The 16144-nt window shown below is 40.7% G+C and overlaps 1 protein-coding gene across 6 annotated transcripts in view; it reads left to right on the top strand.

Moving 5' to 3' along the window:
• LOC110494581 (semaphorin-3F) overlaps positions 1–11820 on the top strand; it is a 93887-nt gene extending 82067 nt beyond the window's left edge. For 4 of the 6 annotated variants that reach the window (XM_090206103.1, XM_090206101.1, XM_090206104.1 and 1 more), the window contains 4 exons: positions 208–367; positions 5794–5874; positions 6568–6701; positions 9181–11820. In XM_090206103.1, coding sequence (XP_090062229.1) covers positions 208–367; positions 5794–5874; positions 6568–6701; positions 9181–9588 — 783 coding nt within the window. In that variant the 3' untranslated portion in view covers positions 9589–11820. The remainder of the gene's footprint in view (positions 1–207; positions 368–5793; positions 5875–6567; positions 6702–9180) is intronic. The other 2 variants (XM_021569773.3, XM_021569771.3) reach the window with 1 other exon arrangement.
• Positions 11821–16144: the final 4324 nt, after the last annotated feature.

Genomic DNA, 16144 nt, shown 5'->3' with positions numbered 1-16144 from the left:
CCCAATGTGCTCACAAATCTTCCAATAAGCAAATTATATTATCACATTACATTGTTATGGCTTTGATGGATTCTTATCCCCTGTAAACCTCTGCACTGAAAAAATGGAGAGCCTTCATAGAAGCCTCTCTGCATCCTCTGTTCACTGATACTCTGATACTTTATCTAGCTGTGATCTAACATCCTCCATGGCTTCCTCCTCTCACAGCAACAGCTCTACGTGTCTTCTGAGCTTGGTGTTACCCACCTGGCCCTCCACCGCTGTGACGTGTACGGGGAGGCATGTGCTGACTGCTGCCTGGCCCGGGACCCCTACTGCGCCTGGGATGGAAGGTCCTGCTCCCGCTACTCCGCCTCGCAAAAGAGGTGAGCATCAGCATGAGCTGCTCAGAATGGCTTTATGGATTGTTGACTGGCTCTATACATTGTTGACTGGCTCTGTACATTGTTGACTGGCTCTATACACTGTTGACTGGCTTTATACATTATTGACTGGCTCTATAGGTTGTTGACTGGCTCTACAGGTTGTTGACTGGCTCTATACATTATTGACTGGCTCTATAGATTGTTGACTGGCTCTATATATTGTTGACTGGCTCTATACATTATTGACTGGCTCTATAGATTGTTGACTGGCTCTATACATTACTGACTGACTGTATAGATTGTTGACTTGCTCTATACATTGTTGACTGGCTCTATATATTGTTCCTGGCTGGATATGTTGTTGACTGGCTCTACAGATTGTTGAATGGCTCTCTACATTGTTTACTGGCTCTATAGATTGTTGACTGGCTCTATGCATTGTTGACTGGTTCAATACATTTTTGGCTGGCTCTATACATTGTTGACGGGCTCTATAGCTTGTTGACCGGCTCTATACATTGTTGACCCTCTCTGTAGATTGTTGACTGGATCCATTGATTATTTACTGGCTCGAAATATTGTTTCCTGGCTGGATATGTTGTTGACTGGCTCTACAGATTGTTGAATGGCTCTATACATTGTTGACCGGCTCTATAGATTGTTGACTGGCTCTATACATTGTTGACTGGCTCTATAAATTGTTGACTGGCTCTGTACATTGTTGACTGGTTCTATACATTGTTGACTGGCTCTATAGATTTCTGACTGGCTCTATACATTGTTGACCGGCTCTATAGATTGTTGACTGGCTCTATACATTGTTGACTGGCTCTATAAATTGTTGACTGGCTCAATACATTGTTGACTGGCTCTATACATTGTTGACTGCCTCCATATATGTTTTACTGGCTTTATAGATTGTTGACTGGATTTATACATTGTTGACTAGCTGTTTAGATTCTTGACTGGCTCAATAGATTGTTGACTGCCTCTATACATTGTTGACTGGCTCTATACATTGTTGACTGGCTCTATAGATTTCTGACTGGCTCTATACATTGTTGACTGGATCTATACATTGTTGACTGGCTCTATACATTGTTGACTGGCTCTATAGATTGTTGACTGGCTCTATACATTGTTGACTGGCTCTATACATTGTTGACTGGCTCCATAGATTTTTTACTGGCTTTATAGATTGTTGACTGGATTTATACATTGTTGACTAGCTGCTTAGATTCTTGACTGGCTCAATAGATTGTTGACTGCCTCTATACATTGTTGACTGGCTCTATACATTGTTGACTGGCTCTATGCATTGTTGACTGGCTCTATAGATTGTTGACTGGCTCTAAACATTGTTGACTGGCTCTATACATTGTTGACTGGCTCCATAGATTTTTTACTGGCTTTATAGATTGTTGACTGGATTTATACATTGTTGACTAGCTGTTTAGATTCTTGACTGGCTCAATAGATTGTTGACTGCCTCTATACATTGTTGACTGGCTCTATACATTGTTGACTGGCTCTATAGATTTATGACTGGCTCTGTACGTTGTTGGCTGGCTTTATATATTGTTGACTGGCTCTATAGATTGTTGACTGGTTCTATACATTGTTGACTGGCTCTATAGATTTCTGACTGGCTCTATACATTGTTGACCGGCTCTATAGATTGTTGACTGGCTCTATAGATTGTTGACTGGCTCTATACACTGTTGACTGGCTCCATAGAGTTTTGACTGGCTCAATACATTGTTGACTGCCTCCATAGATTTTTTACTGGCTTTATAGATTGTTGACTGGATGTATACATTGTTGACTAGCTGTTTAGATTCTTGACTGGCTCAATAGATTGTTGACTGGCTCTATACATTGTTGACTGGCTCTATAGATTTATGACTGGCTCTGTACGTTGTTGGCTGGCTCTATATATTGTTGACTGGCTCTATAGATTGTTGACTGGTTCTATACATTGTTGACTGGCTCTATAGATTTCTGACTGGCTCTATACATTGTTGACTGGCTCTATAGATTGATGACTGGATTTATACAGTGTTGACTGGCTCTATAGATTGTTGACTGGCTCCATAGATTTTTTACTGGCTTTATAGATTGTTGACTGGATTTATATATTGTTGACTAGCTGTTTAGATTCTTGACTGGCTCAATAGATTGTTGACTGCCTCTATACATTGTTGACTGGCTCTATACATTGTTGACTGGCTCTATACATTGTTGACTCTGCTCTATAGATTGTTGACTGGCTCTATACATTGTTGACTGGCTCTATACATTGTTGACTGGCTCCATAGATTTTTTACTGGCTTTATAGATTGTTGACTGGATTTATACATTGTTGACTGGCTCTATAGATTTCTGACTGGCTCTATAGATTTCTGACTGGCTCTATACATTGTTGACCTTCTCTATAGATTGTTGACTGGCTCTATTCATTGTTGACTGGCTCTATAAATTGTTGACTGGCTCTATACATTGTTGACTGGCTCTATACATTGTTGACTGCCTCCATATATTTTTTACTGGCTTTATAGATTGTTGACTGGATTTATACATTGTTGACTAGCTGTTTAGATTCTTGACTGGCTCAATAGATTGTTGACTGGCTCTATACATTGTTGACTGGCTCTATACATTGTTGACTGGCTCTATAGATTTATGACTGGCTCTGTACGTTGTTGGCTGGCTCTATATATTGTTGACTGGCTCTATAGATTGTTGACTGGTTCTATACATTGTTGACTGGCTCTATAGATTTCTGACTGGCTATAGATTTCTGACTGGCTCTATACATTGTTGACCGGCTCTATAGATTGTTGACTGGCTCTATTCATTGTTGACTGGCTCTATAAATTGTTGACTGGCTCAATACATTGTTGACTGGCTCTATACATTGTTGACTGCCTCCATAGATTTTTTACTGGCTTTATAGATTGTTGACTGGATTTATACATTGTTGACTAGCTGTTTAGATTCTTGACTGGCTCAATAGATTGTTGACTGGCTCTATACATTGTTGACTGGCTCTATAGATTTATGACTGGCTCTGTACGTTGTTGGCTGGCTCTATATATTGTTGACTGGCTCTATAGATTGTTGACTGGTTCTATACATTGTTGACTGGCTCTATAGATTTCTGACTGGCTCTATACATTGTTGACTGGCTCTATAGATTGATGACTGGATTTATACAGTGTTGACTGGCTCTATAGATTGTTGACTGGATTTATACATTGTTGACTGGATTTATACATTGTTGACTAGCTGTTTAGATTGTTGGCTGGCTCTATACATTGTTGACTGGCTCTATAGATTGTTGAGTGGCTCTATACATTGTTGACTGGCTCTATAGATTCTTGACTGGCTCAATAGATTGTTGACTGCCTCTATACATTGTTGACTGGCTCTATACATTGTTGACTGGCTCTATACATTGTTGACTGGCTCTATAGATTGTTGACTGGCTCTATACATTGTTGACTGGCTCTATACATTGTTGACTGGCTCCATAGATTTTTTACTGGCTTTATAGATTGTTGACTGGATTTATACATTGTTGACTAGCTGTTTAGATTCTTGACTGGCTCAATAGATTGTTGACTGCCTCTATACATTGTTGACTGGCTCTATACATGTTTGACTGGCTCTATAGATTTATGACTGGCTCTGTACGTTGTTGGCTGGCTCTATATATTGTTGACTGGCTCTATAGATTGTTGACTGGTTCTATACATTGTTGACTGGCTCTATAGATTTCTGACTGGCTCTATACATTGTTGACCGGCTCTATAGATTGTTGACTGGCTCTATTCATTGTTGACTGGCTCTATAAATTGTTGACTGGCTCAATACATTGTTGACTGGCTCTATACATTGTTGACTGCCTCCATAGATTTTTTACTGGCTTTATAGATTGTTGACTGGATTTATACATTGTTGACTAGCTGTTTAGATTCTTGACTGGCTCAATAGATTGTTGACTGGCTCTATACATTGTTGACTGGCTCTATAGATTTATGACTGGCTCTGTACGTTGTTGGCTGGCTCTATATATTGTTGACTGGCTCTATAGATTGTTGACTGGTTCTATACATTGTTGACTGGCTCTATAGATTTCTGACTGGCTCTATACATTGTTGACTGGCTCTATAGATTGATGACTGGATTTATACAGTGTTGACTGGCTCTATAGATTGTTGACTGGCTCTATAGATTGTTGACTGGATTTATACATTGTTGACTGGATTTATACATTGTTGACTAGCTGTTTAGATTGTTGGCTGGCTCTATACATTGTTGACTGGCTCTATAGATTGTTGAGTGGCTCTATACATTGTTGACTTGCTCTATAGATTTTTGACTGGCTCAATAGATTGTTGACTGGCTCTATACATTGTTGACTGGCTCTAGAGATTTTTGACTGGCTCTATACATTGTTGACTGGCTCTAGAGATTTTTGACTGGCTCTATACATTTTTGACTGGCTCTATACATTTTTGACTGGCTCTATAAATTTTTGATTGGCTTTATACATTGATGACTAGCTGGATATCTTGTTGACTGTTTCTGTAGATTGTTTACTGGCTCTATACAATGTTGACTGACTCTATAGGTTGTTGATTGGCTCCATAGATTGTTGACCTGCTCCATATATTTTTGATTGGCTCCATAGATTGTTGACTGGCTCCATAGATTGTTGACTGGCTCCATATATTTTTGATTGGCTCCATAGATTGTTGACTGGCTCCATATATTTTTGACTGGCTCCATATATTTTTGATTGGCTCCATAGATTGTTGACTGGCTCTATAGATTGTTGACTGGCTCCATAGATTGTTGACTGGCTCTATACATTGTTGACTGGCTTTATATTTTTTTGACTGGCTCTGTAGATTTTTGACTGGCTCTATATATTGTTGACTGGCTCTATACTTTGTTAGCTGGCTCTATAAATTGTTGACTAGCTGTGTAGATTGTTGAATGGCTCCATGGATTGTTGACTGGCTGTATAAATTGTTGAGTGCCTCCTTACAGTAGGTCGTTGACTGGCTCTGTAGGTTGTTGAATGGCTCTTTAGGTTGTTGAATGGCTTTCTGCAGTAGGTCGTTGACTGGCTCTTTAGGTTGTTGAAAGGCTCTATAGGTTTTTGAATGGCTTTATAGGTTGTTGATTGATTCTATAGGTTGTTGAATGGCTTTTTGGTTGTTCACTCATTCTATAGGTTGTTGAATGGCTCTTTAGATTGTTGACTAACTCTATATGTTATTGGATGGCTCTATAGGTTGTTGAATGAATATATGCAAAGTTTTATGGCTGTATGGATTTTTGACTGGCTCGGTGGATTGTTGAATGGCTTTGCATTTGCTTGGTAATTTATTCTCTTCTCTTATTCGGGAATACTGGTCTGACCCCTTTAGACGCAGCCGAAGGCAGGACGTCAAGTACGGGAATCCCATCCGGCAGTGCAGGGGCTTCAACTCCAATGGTAAGACCAGTATTTGCCAGTTCTAGTGGGTGGATGGGTTAGAGATTTTCAGTGGTGGTGAATTAATCTCATTCATTTTGAGAGGACTGACTTAATTTATGCCATCACATGCCAGCATTTGTAGAAAATTCTCCCCAATTTTGTGATATCCAATTGTGACCCAATTACGATCTTGTCTCAACTCTGCAACTCCCCAATGGGCTCAGTAGAGGTGAAGGTCAAGTCATGCATCCTCGAAACATGGCCTGCCAAACCTCACTTCTTAACACCTCCCCACTTAACCCGGAAGCCAGCTGTACCATTGTGTCGGAGGAAACACCGTTCAACTGACCACCTGAGTCAGCCTGCAGGCGCCCTGGCCAGCCACAAGGTGTCGCTAGAGCGCTATGAGCAAAGTAAAGCCCCCCCCCCCGGCCATACATTCCCCTATCCTGGATGATGCTGGCCAATTGTGCACCGCCCTATGGGACTCCCGGTCACGGCCATTTGTGACACAGCCTGGGATCGAACCTCGGTCTGTAGAATGCCTCAAGCACTGTGATGCAGTGCCTTAGACTGCTGCGCATCTCGGGAGGCCCCACATGCCAGCATTTTCTTCAAATAGATATAAATAAAACATTGCTCTTTTGGATTTTTGGTCTTTGTGGGACTTGATACTGAATCTATGGTTGCCATGGTGTCTTTCATTCTCAGCTAATAAGAACACCCTGGAGATGGTGCAGTATGGGGTGGAGGGCAGCAGCACCTTCCTGGAGTGCCAGGCCCGTTCACCTCATGCCGCCATCAAGTGGCACCTGCAAAGGGACAACAGTGACCGCCGTAAAGAGGTAAGCAATATCACTCAAACTAGTATTCTTCCCAAAACACTGTTGAGATCTACAGGTATACTTTCTGCACAATTTAACTTTATACTCAGACATATTAAGGGATACCATGAACTAAGTTAACTTGAACCATACATCACCTCTCTGACAGGGAGTTTATAGGTTTAGGAGTAAATCTCTCTAGAAGGACGTGATGTTCCTCTCTGTCGACAGCACTTCTCATTCTGTTACATAATGATGGTGAAGAGTCTTTGTCAGGCTGCTGTATGTTTCATCTGATAGCTGAAATCTGTTGATGTATTACTGTTGTCAGTCTATTGATGTATTACTGTTGTCAGTCTATTGATGTATTACTGTTGTCAGTCTATTTCTGTATTACTGTTGTCAGTCTATTGATGTATTACTGTGATAAAGAGACAACATCCATCCAGACATGACAACCAGGTGGTTGGTCTTCAACCTGGCATGGTAAAGCCCAAACTTTCCCATTATCCAAAGGATGGGCCCATACATAAAACAGCATAAGACCAGCTCATGGTTTCTCACCCTGACGCTTTTGTTAAAGTTTTATGGTGTAACTTCTGTTTTATTGGCTTTTCTGTTGGATTCTGCCTATCCCCATTGGCTTGGCTCAGTTGGCAGGGCTGTTGTCAGCACATCTGATTCTGGGTAGAATAGCTGTCAGCGGCTAATAACACTCTTGAATATGTACCAGGGTAAACATCAAGAGACAATGGATTCAATCACTAGAGCACTTATTGAACTGCAGGTCAATGTGGATTGTGTTAGTCGAAGAATGTATAGGTAGTCATAACACTGATATAGTGGTATAGTTGGTGGTTGGTGATGATGCTGTTCTGCCAACAAGAGCAGGAAATTAGCTGTCTGCTTGGCCTCTCCTCTGATGTTTCTACCCTGGCTTTACATCATGCCTTATTTCTTCATAACTCTCATAAGTCATAACTCTCTCCCTCTCTCACACACTTTCTATCTCTCTCGCTCTCTCGTTCTCTCTCTCTCTCTCTATCGCTCTCTGTCTCTATCGCTCCTTCTCATTCACTCAATTTCAATTCAATTTAAGAGCTTTATTGGCATGGGAAACATGTTTACATTGCTAAAGCAAGTGAAATAGATAATAAACAATAAAAAATTCACGGTAAACGTTACACGTACAAAAGTTCTAAAATAATAAAGACATACAGTGTTGTAATGATGTGCAAATAGTTAAAGTACAAATAAAAATACATAAATATAAAATATAAAATATATTTACAATGGTGTTTGTTCTTCACTGGTTGCCCTTTTCTTGTGGCAACAGGTCACATATCTTGCTGCTGTGATTGCACACTGTGGTATTTCACCCACAAGATATGGGAGTTGGATTTGTTTTTGAAATCTTTGTTGGTCTGTGTAATCAGGGAAATATGTGTCCCTAATATGGTCATACATTTGGCAGGTTAGGAAGTGCAGCTTAGTTTCCACCTCATTTTGTGGGCAGTGTGCACATAGCCTGTCTTCTCTTGAGAGCCAGGTCTGCCTTCGGCAGCCTTTCTCAATGGCAAGGCTCTGCTCACTGTCTGTACATAGTCAAAGATTTCCTTAATTTTGGGTCACTCACTAATGGTCAGGTATTCTGCCACTGTGTACTCTCTGTTTAGGGCCAAATAGAATTCTAGTTTGCTCAGTTTTTTTTGTAAATACTTTCCAATGTGTCAAGTAATTATATTTCTGTTTTCTCATGATTTGGTTTGGTCTAATTGTGTTGCTGTCCTGGGGCTCTGTGGGGTCTGTTTGTGTTTGTGAATAGAGCCCCAGGACCAGCTTTCTTAGGGGGCTCTTCTCCAGGTGAATTTCTCTGTAGGTGATGGCTTTGTTATGGAAGGTTTGGGAATCGCTTCCTTTAAGGTGGTTATAGAATTTAGCATCTCTTTTCTGGATTTTGATTAATAGCGGGTATCAGCCTATTTCCGCTTTGCATGCATTATTTGGTGTTTTACGTTGTACACTGAGAATATTTTTGAAGAATTCTGCATGCAGTCTCAATTTGGTGTTTGTCCCATTTTCTGAATTCTTGGTTGGTAAGCGGACCCCAGACCTCACAACCATAAAGGGCAATGGGTTCCATAATTGATTAAAGTATTTTTTGCCAGATCCTAATTGGTATGTGGAATTTTATGTTCCTTTTGATGGCATAGAATGCCCTTCTTTGTGGAAGTTACCTGTGGCGCTGATGTTTAGGCCGAGGTATGTATAATTTTTTTGTGTGCTCTAGGGTAACGGTGGCTAGATGGAATTTGTATTTGTGGTCCTGGCAAGTGTAACTTTTTTTGGAACACTATTATTTTTTGTCTTTCTGAGATTTACTGTCAGGGTCCAGGTCTGACAGAATCTGTGCAGAAGATGCTGCTGTAGGCCCTCCTTGGTTGGGGAGAGAAGATAACAGTATACATTTGACTTCAGATTCTCTCTCTCACTCTCTCAGATGCGCTCTGACGGGCGGGTACTGAAGACAGAGCAGGGTCTGCTGCTGCGTTCTCTCCAGCCCTCAGACTCCGGGGTGTACCAGTGCACGGCCACAGAGAAGAACTTCAAACACACGCTGGTCAAGCTGCAGCTAGTGGTCCTGTCCAGCCGAGCCGTCAACAACCTCCCGGTGGAGGGTGGGGGGCTGGGGCCGTCTCCGCCCAGCGCGGGTCAGTACAAGGACCTGCTGACCATCCTGAGCCAGCCAGAGATGGGCCTCATCAACCAGTACTGTGAGGACTACTGGCAGCTGGGAGACTCAATGATGGGAGCCATCAAGGGCAAAGACACGAAAGAACTCAAGGAGCAGAAGAAACCACGCAACCGCCGACATCACAGCGAGGGAGAGGAGGAGGTGGAGACATGAGGGGTCCCTTAACTCTCCCAAACCTCAATGGCACTCTTTGGAAACTGGGAAAGACTCAACTTAAGAGAGTGACTAGGTGAAAGAAATCTAAAAACACAAATAAAATACACAGAAGTGGTAAAAAACAAGAGGCATACAAACACACCCCACATCCCTTTGAACAATACAGTATATGATACACAGTATTTATTGTAAGTTGTATATAGAATCATTCAGTGGATTTCTTTGTACTTATAGAAAAATGCTCTTTGTGTATAGGTACCTTTTGGGCAAATGTTGTTGTTATTATTGTTATTAATTGTATTATTGTTATTACTGTCATTACAAAATTCTTCATCTTTCCATCTTTCGACATTGACACCTCTGTTTGGAATGTGTAAACTGGCATGTAAAGGCTGTTCATTGTGAACTGAAAGGTGTCATTGTAAACAGAGAAATTAACTGAGGGCTGGGGTAGATGGAGATATATCTATCTTGCCTGTTGTTTGCTTTGACAGAAATTCAATACTCAAATTAAGGGCTCGCCAGGAATTGTTTGAACATAGAGTAACCTCACCATCACTGCATAAGGACAAAGACTCCTCACTTTAAGTTTCAAGTTTTATTTGTCTTATGTACGGGATACACATGGTATACACCATCCAACCAAATGCTTACTTGCAGGTTCCTTCTCGACAGTGCAACAACATTAAGAAAATATTAAAGATAAGAATACGAACATAAAGTAAATATCTCAGTAGAATAGAATAAACATTTTAGCATAAGTATAATACAGGAAGGCACAATTTATTGTCCAATGTTTACAAGTGTTTTAGTGAAGGGGGGATTCGGGGGCAAGTTCAATGGCAGAGGATGCACAAATTCCTCCACTCATTGGATAGCTATCCCTGTGAACCTGGTGTCTAAATGACTATATTGAATACCCATGCTATTTTATTGGCTCCCTAAATAGGTTGATGGTTTTTATTTCTGGCTTAATTTGTTATTCCTCACTATACAGTATATGCCTTTGTCTCAGGCAAACCAGTTGTACTAAATGCTGTGTTGCTATGTATCCTACAGTATGCATGAAAACAGCTCTACATGGCCAGGATCAGGGTAGGTATCAGTATATCAAATTTTTCCAAGGCAATTCATATTTGTGTGAGTGCGAAGGTTGACACTATGATTGTTATTGAATGGCCAGGTCAATCAAATAGATATTTTAACAAAAGGATGAAAAAAAGGATTCAAATCTTACCTTTGAGACGCTCAATTGTGGTAAACTAAGTTGTGAAAACGGTCAAGTAAAAAAGAAACAAACACCATAGATACTTATCAAATAAACATTCTAAGGCTTTCTTTGGTTTATCTAAACATCCAATGGGATTGAGTGTGAGGGACAGTAAAGGAAGGGTCAAGGTTTTGGAACAAAGGGCATTATTCTCTTATCTTTAAAAGATTGACTTGAATCTTATGGAATGTATTAGATATTCAAAACATTGGCCAGGGCCAAACCTAGCACACTTTGGCCAAATACGTTTTATTTTGGTTGACAAAAACAAAAGCACAATTCAGCTTGAGATGGTGCGATGCCCAGATCCCTTTTACTAAGCAGCCATTTTGTTCTGACTAGGAGCCATCTATTTTCATTTATTGGTGAGTTTGGCTTTACATGTACAAAAATAAACATGCCCTTACAGAACAGAGCATTGAACAATGTTGTGACACTTACTAACCAAAATATTTGGGAAGCTGGCTTTTCATTGTGTGCATGAGTATGTATTTGTACTGTAATTATAAAACAAACAAAAAAACGATGTTGTAGTTTTTCTGTTCTTCCAGTGTACAGTAGGGTCAACTTCAGCCAAGGTCTGAGGGACAGCCTCAGTGGCACAGAGAAAAACTGAATGGATGAGAACTACTATGCGTAATGTACCTACAGATATTGACATGCTCGCCCTTCCACTCTTCATTATAGAATACTATTCATTCCCAGAATAAAACCAGTCAGCCCCTGTTACTCTCCTCTAGTTGAAAACAGGGTGTTACAGCAACAAACAAAAAAAGGATTTTTAAGATGTGTCTTTACTTTTGGAGTGTTTTTGTTTTGTTCTGCTCGGTTAAGACTTTCTGAAAAAAGATTAAATGCACAGACAGAGCTGACGTTATTGTAATGACTTGTGTAAATTACTTTCTCTTCCCTTTCCATTGTTGTTGCTGACTAATAAATTAAAGCTCTATATTTATAAAGAATGGAATGGTGTACTTTTATTCTGATGTGTCCATATTATATTTTAAATATCACTCAGACCTTTTGGGATTAAATGTTCCAAGCTTCCTCAGAGAGAGTATGATGAGCTACTAGCCATTTGTGGCAGACAAGGGCATCACTGACAGCGATGCTCTATTATTATCTAAGACAGAACCCTCGGAGGAAAGACATTTACATTGTAGTAATTTAGCAGAGGGTCTTATCCAAAGCACATTTTTGTACTGGTCTCCCACATCAATTGAACCCACAACCCTAGTGTTGCAAGTGCCATGCTCTGTCAACTGAGCCACATGGGTGGGACTCAATAGATGAGGAGGGAGATGAGGAGATGAACAGTGTAAGATGAATACTGAGGCTGTTCCTACTATCAGCTCGCTGTGTGCCTCTCTCGGATCAGCACACTTACTGCTCTATTCAATCAAACCTGTATTGCAGTATTTACGCAGTAGCCTGATTTCCAATGGTCAAATTAACTCAGAGTGGTCTTGGGTACTGTATAAAAACATGAAACTAGTACCAGGGTGTCCCCCATCACAGGTATGCTTTCCCTTTTCAGAATTAGAAGTGTGTGGGTATGGGATGAATACTGTAAAAAAGACACCGGTGTAAACATTGCTATTTCAGATTTAGGGCTCTATTCAATCTGTAGAGCTGGGGCCTCATTTATAAAACGGATTTACAATTTTTTGATCTTAAGTATGACTTACGCAGAAAACCACTTACAATAAGTTATTTATAAAACCTTACTTTGACGTGAACATGATTTTATCTCTATGCAAATTCTAGACTTGACGTAAGTGATTTTTCTGCTGGTTATGTAGGGGTATTGCAGTTTGGGACGCATATGCGTCCAAGCCTGTTGTAAACTTTGCATTAGCTTCATGAACAATTTGTTAGGAATTATCAATTAAAGGTGTGAGGAATTAATTGCAAGGTATTTTGAATTAAAACAGGGTGCATGTTCTGTAAAAAAGAGTGTAAAATGAAATAAAAGGTAACCATGTTCTTGCGTAATTGGAAGATATTGAAAACCGTGCTTTTAGAAGGGAGAGAGTTTTCAGAGACGTGAATGCCTTTTTTTTGCGCATGATGATCGCTATCGTCTCCCAGGAAATGTTCTGTTAGATTTGTGCACGGATTTAGCCCCTAGTCTGGAAAGGAAGACACGCTGCAATCATGCCATATCTGTCCAAGTAGCCTACTGTCCACTCTGGGATTCCTTGCTACTTGGGACATTCCAGAGGGAAATTAGTGATATCTCAGCCGCATCCTGCCACAAGTGATCGAGTGATCGAGGCGATTCTCCCATTATTGTCCACGAGATACATTCGTTTCCCATTTACAGCCGATGAACAGGCGCGCGCGTTAATTTCCCAGGAGGATAGGCTCATCAGTTGACAACTACTTCGTTACGGATTGAAACGCTATTAGCGCGCACCACCGCTAACTAGCTAGCCATTTCACATCGGTTACATGTAGGTGAACATGTATATGTTAACAGGAGGAATTTCCGTTCAATGCAACTACTCAAAGTATGCTCAAAGTGGCCAGGGTCTACGCACGACTCATTCATTCTGCGCCAGAGCAGAGTAGCCTTGCGTCTTGAAGCTGGTGAGAGTGAAGGCGGATGGCTTCTCGGCAAAAAAATAATGTAACACAACGGTTTAACCCTATTCGGTGACCGGGGCTATCCACTGAAAACGTAGCTTCTCACTGGCTTTGCCAATCCCAGAACAGCAGAGGAAATGCGCAACAATTTGACAGCACGGAAGAACACGATCGGTTGTGGGGCACACTATTGGACTGCTGAAGGGCAGGTGACTTCAATTTTTGAGATTTATAGATCACCGGCTCTGTGATCTGGGCTCTGTGTAATAATGGCTGGAATGGAATAAATGGAACGTGGTTTCCATGTGTTTGGTACCGTTTCATTAATTCCATTCCAGCCATTTTAATGAGCCTATCCTCCTATAGCTCCTCCCACCAGCCTCCACTGGTCTCCACTAAAGCAGGAACATTGCCTTTAAATGTACATCATGCTGTCAAGCTGAACTGCGATGTTAATTAAATAGAGCCCTTAAAGGGATGAAGGAGGTAGCTAGATACAACATTTAAATAACTGTAGCAACATCCATGCAGATGTAAAAACAATATGACACTTACATAAATTGATAATTTCATATCTAATCAAATTGTGTTTGTCGCTCACGCCGAATACAACAGACCTTAGAGTGAAATAATTACTTACAAGCCCCTAACCAACAATACAGTTTAAAAAACACAAATAAGAATACGAAATAAAAGTAACAAGTAGTTAAAGAGCAGCAGTAAAATAACAATAGCGAGACTATATACAGGGGGTACCGGTACAGAGTCAATGTGTGCGGGCACAGTCAAGATAATTGAGGTAGTATGTACATGTAGGTAGAGTTATTATAGTAACTATAATAACAGAGAGTGGCAGCAGCGTAAAAGAGGGGGCAATGCAAATAGTCTCGGTAGCCATGATTATATGTTCAGCAGTCTTATGGCTTGTGGGTAGAAGCTGTTAAGAAGCCTCTTGGACCTAGACTTGGCACTCCGGTACCGCTTGTTGTGCAGTAGCAGAGAGAACAGTCTATGACTGGGGTGACTGTAGTCTTTGACAATTTTTAGGGCCTTCCTCTGACACAGCCTGGTATAGGGGTCCTGGATGGCAAGAAGCTTGGCCCCAGTGATGTGTAGGATCGTACGCACTACCCTCTGTAGTGCCTTGCAGTCGGAGTCCAAGCAGTTGCCATACCTGGCAGTTTAAAAAAAATGATTTCACCTTATTTAACCAGGTAGGCCAGTTGAGAACAAGATCTAATTTACAACTGCGACCAGGCCAAGATAAAGCAAAGCAGTGCGAAAAAAACAACAACATAGAGTTACACATTGGATAAACAAACATACAGTCAATAACACAATAGAAAAAGTCTATGTACAGTGTGTGAAAATGTAGTAAGATTAGGGAGGTACGGCAATAAATAGGCCATAGAGGCGAAATAATTACAATTTAGCATTAACACTGGAGTGATACACAAGTAGAGATACTGGGGTGCAAAAAAAAAACAATATGGGGATGAGGTAGTTGGGTGTGCTATTTACAGATGGGCTGTGTACAGGTACAGTGATCGGTAAGCTGCTCTGACAGATGATACTTAAAGTTAGAGTGGGAGATGTAAGACTCCAGCTTCAGTGATCTTTGCAATTCGTTCCAGTCCTTGGCAGCAGAGAACTGGAAGGAAAGACGGCCAAAGGAGGTGGAGCGCGTGCTACGGGTGGGTGTTGCTATGGTGACCAGTGAGCTGAGATAAGGTGGGGCTTTACCTAGCAAAGACTTATTGATGACCTGGAGCCAGTGGATTTGGCGATGAATATGTAGTGAGGGCCAGCCGACGAGAGCATACACGCCGTGGTGATGGGTTGTATATGGGGCTTTGGTGACAAAACGGATGGCACTGTGATAGACTACATCCAATTTGCTGAGTAGAGTGTTGGAGGCTATTTTGTAAATGACATCACCGAAGTCAAGGATCGGTAGGATAGTCAGTTTTACGAGGGTATGTTTGGCCCTCAGGCCCTGAAGCAAGAATATGCATATTATTGGTACCATTTGAAACGAAACACTTTGAACTTTTTGGAAATGCGAAAGGAATGTAGGATAATATAACAGAATAGATCTGGTAAAACATAATACAAAGAAAAAAACAACCGTTCTTTTGTATTTTTTTGTACCATCATCTTTGAAATGCAAGAGAAAGGCCATAATGTATTATTCCAGCCCATGTACAATATAGATTGTGTCCACTAGATGGCAGCAGTGTATGGGCAAAGTTTTAGACTGATCCAATGAACCATTTAATTTCTGTTAAAAATGTTGTATTAAGACTGCTCAAATGCCCCTAATATGTTTATTAATAACTTTTCATGTTCAAAATTATGCACTCTCCTCAAACAATAGCATGGCATTATTTCACTGTAATAGCTACTGTAAATTAGACAGTGCAGTTAGATTAACAAGAATTTAAGCTTTCTGCCAATATCAGATATGTCTATTTCCTGGGAAATTTTTGCTGTTACTTACAACATCACGCTAATCGCATTGGCCTACGTTAGCTCAACCATCCAGAGGAAGGGACACTGTGGGATTCGAAATGGTCGGTGATCTGTTTGTTAACATGGCTTTCGAAGTTTTTAAAAAGGCAAGGCAGGATGGATATAGGTCTATAACATTTTGGGTCTGGAGTGTCTCCCTCCTTAAAGAGGGGGATGATCGCA

Source organism: Oncorhynchus mykiss, chromosome 17, assembly GCF_057628025.1.
Source record: "Oncorhynchus mykiss isolate SJ-2025 chromosome 17, ASM5762802v1, whole genome shotgun sequence".
NCBI classification, from domain to species: Eukaryota; Metazoa; Chordata; class Actinopteri; order Salmoniformes; family Salmonidae; genus Oncorhynchus; species Oncorhynchus mykiss.
The sequence above is the reverse complement of the archived record's forward strand: the minus strand, read 5'-3'. Positions and strand labels throughout refer to the sequence as shown.